Genomic DNA, 7,534 nt, shown 5'->3' on the forward strand with positions numbered 1-7,534 from the left:
AAACATAGCATTAGATGATATACAGACCGTCTAATGCTATCATGTACATCGTCTAAAACAATGCACATTGACTAATACAGTAGACGCTATATACATCATCTAACACAAACCTCATTTATATGATCTCATTGCACACCAGAATGCGATTCCCATCTAAAATTGTAACTCATTCAATTTTGGATACACTCTTCATTTCGTTCTTGTTCCTATGAATCATACGTGTCTCAATTAATTTGTGAATCACCTTGAAAAATAAATAAAAATAAATGCTCCCCTCCTACCATAGTGCCCTTTTATTGTTGTCTACATCTTCATCATACAACCTATTTTCCTTAAATAGTTTTTCATTCTCCACAATTTTTTTTTATATTTGAATAATCTCCTTTTTGAATTTTAAGTGCTAATTCTTTCTTATCGTATCCATCATCAACCATGCCCATGATATCATCCTTGGTTTTAATTTGATGTAGACCCTGCAACATTATTTGACTTCTTTATACATATTTGTATTTTAATCAATTTTAGGAGCCAATATTGATTTTGTTTAGTCAATTAGTTATTATACCAATCCGTATCTTGATCTCCGGGTAATGAAACAAATTTCTATCCAATAACCCTAAACCCTAAGTAAAGTTAACTCCAAATAATTGTGTATTTTGTCGTAACAATGTGATTATCAACCCTAATCAAGATTTGGATTGCTAAAGAAGCTAAACCATTAATTAATAAAGGGAATTGAGTCTAAGTAAGGCATCATGAAAAGTATAAATAGGTACATAGGAGACAAGTAAAGGTTAAGTTCAATAGTATTAACTACTCATTAAGACAATTTACTTACTTGTGAAGATGTCTTTTGTAGATATTATGTGATGTGATGAATATAATTTTAGTCACATTTATTAACTTTAATAATAAATTGTTGGAATGTAATAATAAATAAATTTATTATTTTAATTAAAATTTATATAATTGTGTTTATTTGAGTCTTAGCTATTATTTGTGTCTACCTTTGCAAATTGACCAAATATGCAAAAGTCCAAATTACTTATTTGAATCAAAATAGAAAACAAAATTTGAACCAAAATATTTTCCCAAGATCCTTAGGGAAGAAAAACATATAAAAAGACACAAGTTTCAAGGAGAACAAATTTTCTTACTTAGTTTGCATTGTTTTAATTAATTTTTTGGACGCACGATCTAAGGGAGAGAAAATAAGTATTCCCATGGAATATGCTCATGAAACAAAGTAGATATTGATTAAATCATGTTCTACTGGTGAGTTTCAAGTTAAATCAAATTGACACGTGTTCAATCTGATTTACCTTTGTTTGAAGATTGAGAAAGAAATAATCTTTAAAAAATGTGTGAGGAATTCATTGGTGAAAGAACTCGGGGATGAACCGTTTTTTATTTGTTATTTTAATCTCTTTTATTTTTTTGCACAACTATCTTAACCCCTTTTTATCATTATTATTATTATTATTGCTAACTTTTACTGCTTGAAGATAGATTATAAATACTGATTTACTATTGGATTCGTTGAGTGACGACTTGAGGTCATTTGATCACAATTATATATCATCTCTTTAGCACGTTAGACATGTCTACACCGAAATCATCTTAATTAATTTGATAGTAAAACGATAGCTATCACTCTCTATATATAAAAATTAAGAAAAAACCGAGGTAGATCGAGAAGAAATCAAGAAGAGGAAACCAAATTAAAATTAATTATAGAAAATCACATAGTAAGTCTAATTCTAATTAAAACACAAATATTTTTAAAATGTAGAAATAAATTATCATCTTAAAAAACATTAAATAGAATTATGTATCCATATTAAACATGTGATACAAAAATTGAATTATTTTTCTATTCAATGTATCCCTAATCACCACCCACCAATGAATGGTTTCTCGATGCTCCACAAGATTTCAATTATTCAATCCATCTCAAAATATGTCAACAAAACCAAACCAAAAGTTTGATAGCCAAAGGTGAATTCATTGTAACAACTAACAAATTTTGCATCATTTTAGAATCTCATTTGCATGCAATTCCCACCTCGCCCTAATTAGACGATCATGGCTCCATCACGTGCAATTTCCACAACACATATTCACAAACATGTAGATACGAATCAACTTCACCCCATTTTCTCCATCTTAACTAACACCACCACCTTCTTCCTTTTCCCCTCCAATTCTTTGCATCTGATCACCCTCACCCTTCTGTTTTCTCAATCCACCCTTTTGAATCAATGGAGTTCTTCCAGAAGGCAAAAGTGGTGCGTTTGAGAAGCTACCACGACAAGTACATGTTGGCCGATGAGAATCAAGACAACGTGTTCCAAGATCGAAACGGTTGTTACAACAACGCCAAATGGAGCGTGGAGATGATAGAGAATTCGAATTTCATAAGGTTGAAAAGCTGCTATGGAAAATACCTAACAGCTTCGAACATGCCGTTCATATTGAGAGGAACAGGGAAAAGAGTGTTGCAGACTCTTCCTTCGAGGTTGAACTCTTCTGTGGAATGGGAACCCATAAGAGAGGGCGTTCAGGTGCGGTTAAGAACACGCTACGGACAGTATCTGCGTGGCAATGGAGGGTTACCACCTTGGAGGAACACCATCACCCATGATGTTCCTCATCGTACCTCGACGGCAAATTGGATTCTGTGGGACGTGGACATTGTGGAGCTTCGACCTCAGAATCAACCGAAACCTAGACCACGACCAACTCCTATTACACCTCCCAATAAATCTGGTTCCTTGAATCCGACACCGACAGATCTTTCACCTTCTTCTTCTCCATTGGCGATGATCTCCGACATGGATTCTTTGGTGAGGATTGATCTTCGATCTCCCACGACACCTGAGGTTCGTCACATCAAACTCAGGACAAAACATAAACTAAACAGAATCTTCATTACTGTTCTTTCTCTCAAATCAAATATGAGATTGAAAAAAATGAAAGTATAGATTAAAAAAAATAATACATTGAATACAATGTATTCTAAATATAATTTCTTTGGAAAACTAATCAAGATTTGCAAAAAAAAATTAAGATAAATTGTTTTTTTATATTATGTGATGTTTTCAATTTCATGCATGTTTTTTTTTTTAAGTAAACCTTAATTTTTTTATGTCACGAAATTAATTACTTGTTGTCTTAAAATTACCTTTTAACAAACATATCTAAACAAAAATAATCATGGGTCACCAATAACAAGAATAATATACTATAATTGATTATTGGAACAATATAACTTTTGGGTGTAAATATATTATGAGTAAATTATTTCTGAAATAATATACAAAATGTTATGCTCAAATAATGCTTTTTAACCATTTGATTACCAATTTTGCATGGATCTGGTGAATCGTATTTAGTAAAGTGTTTTCTTTCAACTGTTTTTTCATTCACAAAAGTCAAACATAAAACTTTAATTAAAAAAAAATAAAAATAAGACATAGTTTCACTTATGCTAACTGTTGATTCAAACATAGTTATTCATGTTTTTTTCCATATAATTATTTTCATTATAATAGTAAAAATATATAACATGTAAATAAAACTTAATAATTAATTAAAAATGGAAAATGCTAAATTTTATAAGTCAAATTGTTTGTTTATTTACATATTATTTTCCAATACAAAAATAAATAAAGATACTTGTTATTTCAATTAACCTGCATCACTTAAATTCATGTAATAGTTATATTCTATTATCTCTAAAACTACTTATTTTTTATTTCATCCTTCATAGTTATAAATTTTATATTATCTTAATTAGCTTATTGAAAAAATTTACATTCTAAACTGCACTATTGTTTTAGAGTATAATAAACTGTAGCATAACAAAAAAAAATCCAAAACTTAATAATAAAATACCTTGTACAACAAAATAGTATTATTTTGTAGAGAAGAAACAAGGTTTATATTTTAAAAGTTATATACTTCTGGGTGAAAAATCCTTGTCAACTCCCCTATTTTTGTTGGATCTTAACCTTGTAAAGTGTTTTAAGTTTCAAAATTCTTACTTATCCTTGATGAAAGTAAATTTTGATACACATGCATGCATGCAGTGTGAAGATTCAGAAGAGGGTTTATCACCAGTGAAAGAAGGAAGAGTAATATTTTATGACGTGGGGGACGAAAATGGTGATGTTGATGATGCAAAGAAGGAGAGTTATTTTATCTTTAAAGGAAGCAGTGTGAGTGAATTAAGAGATAAATTGCAAGAAGAAACAGGGCTTGATGATATTCTTGTGTGTTGCCGCAATCCATTCACTGCAAAACTCTATCCTCTTCGTTTGCAATTACCTCCTAATTCTTCTGACATGCATGTAGTTCTTGTTCCTTCTTCATTCCAAGGTCAGTTTCTTCTTTACCTATTTTCTTTTACATTCAACACTTCACTATAACACATAACATATCATCAGTTTCTAACAATGTTCTTGTTCAGTGGAATGATTGAAGGAGGTGATTGAAGGAGGTGAAAGCTTTTTAGCAGTTGAATGTTCCAATAGTTGTGTATATGCATATTTGTTGAATTGAGTCTACATGTGTGGTTGAGAACAGTAATCATTCAAACACCATGAGGCAACAAGACCAGCAGCCAAAAAGAACAACTCAAAATTTCAAAATGTTTTCCAACTTATTTGGAATGTAATGCAAATTCACATTTGCTGTGTTTTTTTCTTTACAATTCTTAATTAGGAATTCCATTGCCTCTTGAAAGAGCTAATTATTGGGTTAACTTGGTATGAAGTTGTAATCTTTCTAGTGATACACTTCTCACATTTTATTCATATTCCTATTAATAAAAAATGTGTGTAGCCTAAAAGTGCATATTTATAATCTTTTCTAGAGAAATACATTGGAAAAGAAAATCATATGCAGTGTTTGAACAATTAGAGACATAGGCACACTTTCATATGTGTAGCCACATGAAAACTATTTGTTTACTCATAAATTAGATGCGTATATGAAAAAAAATCACTATCCACATTTATTGTACTAACTACTTTAAATCCTTTGACAATATTTTGTAACAAACTTTTAGCTTAAATCAACTCTTATTTCAATTCAAAACAATTAAGATGTATCTATTCATGCTTGTAATTGGATATATATGTTGCATAATATATATATATATATATATATATATATATATTTTGGATTCAAATAATTTAGTATTATATAAATAAAAACTTGTTATTAATTAGATATCAATTTAAAAACTATTAATTAATATATAATAAAAACTACTTTAAATATTAATAATTCTTTTAATAATTTTTTTATTTTTTAAAATAATATATAACTTAATCAATATAGTAATTAATTATTTTTATCTCTAAAATTAGTTTTTATTTAATAATTTTTTAAGAAAAAATAATTAAATTGCTTACCATTTGGTTGTAAAATTGATCTGTGTTGATTGTTCCGTAATGATTTTTTATGATAAAATTTAGACATATATGAATTGTTTTGGTTGTTGTTGTTCAATTATATTAAACTGTTATCTCGATAATTATATAATATTTTATTATAGAAAATAATACATAAAGTAATATATGTTTTGTTTTTTTTTTTCTTTTTGTAACATATTAAAAAGAATTGAACGGAACAAAATTTGTACTAAAAATCATATTCCAATATTAAACTTTTTTCTTTTAATTAATTAATTAGTGCCTTTTGGACACCCACTAGGATTTTCCTTCTTTTATTACATTCAATTTATTTATTTACGAATTAAATGTGATTGTCATATAGGATACTTGAAAGGTTTTGAACTATCAATGATATTCACCTTATTTATGAATTAATAATTGACATATAATTTTATAAAATATTGATCTATCAATGATCCTCATCTTATAATATACGAGTATATAAAAAGTCTAAAAATAAGGAGAAAGTAAGTTATGAGTGAATTTATATAAAAGATTACAAAACTAAATTATATAGAAAAATTACTAAATAAAAACTAATTTTAGAAAAAAAATAATTGATATATATATACTAAATTAAATATTATTTTAAAGACTAAAAAAATTATTGATATATAAATTAGTTGAGAAAAAAAATAACTATAAATAGTATTAGTAAGGAATCTTCTTGTTTTGACGTATGCAATTGTATATATTTTTCTTAGACACAATCGCTATATGATTGAAAGAGTTGGGAAATGATTTGTTGTATATGAAGTAACAAGTTTCCAATATGAACGAGATTTAACCTAAGAACAAGGCGAATATAAGGTGAAAGATAAATATAGTTTAGAGAGTTTTTTAATCGTTGTTAAAGACTAAATATAGTTCCAGATAAGAGTTTTTTAATCACTATTAGAGACTGACTTTATCAGGAGAATTGAAAGATCTTAGTGTACTATCTTCTTCTACATTGTAACAACTACAGTAATATTCTGTTTCCATTAGAAAACCGCAAGATCTTAAAATTAATTAAAATCTAAAATTATAAACATCCGAAAACATATTTTTATTAATAAGATAAAATTAAAACTTATATGAAACTATTTTACATTTGTTAATTACTTCAGCATTCAAACAATTATAACTTAATAAATTAATTAAATAGTGTTTCGCTTCTAGCTTTCAATTGCAGCTTTTGGACCACTTTTACTAAACATAGCCTAAAAATCAAATTAAGATTATTAATTTGGTTAAAATATAAGTTTTGTTTTTTTTTTGCACTTGAGGTGTGATATGTAAAAGCAAACTTTTGAGATAATATGGGAACAAAATGGATTGAATGTGTAAGAGTTGAGAATAATTGGTGAAGTATTTTGATGAATTATCATTCCCCTCATTATTCCAATTTAGAGAGGAGCATATATTCTCTCTTTTTCTTTCTTGAATTTAGCTCCTTCGATCACAAGAGTCATGTTTAGCTAAATATCATAATTACATGAAAACTGTTTGTTGCAACAAGGTTTACAAATTTATTAGCCAAAGTATTGCAGGAACACTATGCAGCATGAAGAATAGAAGTTACAAGTATCTCATACACTTGGTTGCTACAACTTAAGGCTATCTATACACACTTTGGGGTCACAATGATACTAGTCTTGGACTTTTCACAATAGTCTTGTTGGACTAATACCTGTTTATATCTAATTTGTAACTGCCTGCTACGATCATTATGTTGTGTATTTTTATCCTGTGTATTGTAATATCAGTAAACCTTGTTCAGGTGATATCCAAATTCCATACATAAATCAGTATTGTCTGATCCAGCTAGTGGACAACAGAGGCATAGAATAAGGGGACTCAGCAAGGACGTGTTCATATGTGACATTTTTTTAGCATCTGATATGTCTTCTGTATTGGGTAGAGCTAATCCAGATGTAGTACTTCCTTACTTTGGCAATGTGCTGAGTTTTTTCTTTTTCAAATTGTTAGAAACTTTTGTATACAGATTGAAGCATTTCAATGCTCTAATTTATTTTGTCGATAAAAAAACCAAACCATAACCACAATAACAATATTAGTAGATAAATATA

The 7,534-nt window shown here is 28.3% G+C and overlaps 1 protein-coding gene across 1 annotated transcript; it reads left to right on the forward strand.

Annotated features, from left to right (window-relative positions):
- The first annotated feature begins 2,122 nt into the window (after window positions 1-2,122).
- On the forward strand, window positions 2,123-4,906 carry LOC137836372 (uncharacterized). The gene is made up of 3 exons (XM_068645099.2): window positions 2,123-2,882; window positions 4,092-4,380; window positions 4,472-4,906. Exons 1-3 carry the CDS (start codon window positions 2,262-2,264, stop codon window positions 4,477-4,479), a joined length of 918 nt encoding a protein of 305 aa, XP_068501200.2. The 5' UTR covers window positions 2,123-2,261; the 3' UTR covers window positions 4,480-4,906.
- Window positions 4,907-7,534: the final 2,628 nt, after the last annotated feature.

The sequence above is a fragment of the Phaseolus vulgaris genome, chromosome 4, assembly GCF_051622355.1.
Source record: "Phaseolus vulgaris cultivar YP4 chromosome 4, ASM5162235v1, whole genome shotgun sequence".
NCBI classification, from domain to species: domain Eukaryota; kingdom Viridiplantae; phylum Streptophyta; class Magnoliopsida; order Fabales; family Fabaceae; genus Phaseolus; species Phaseolus vulgaris.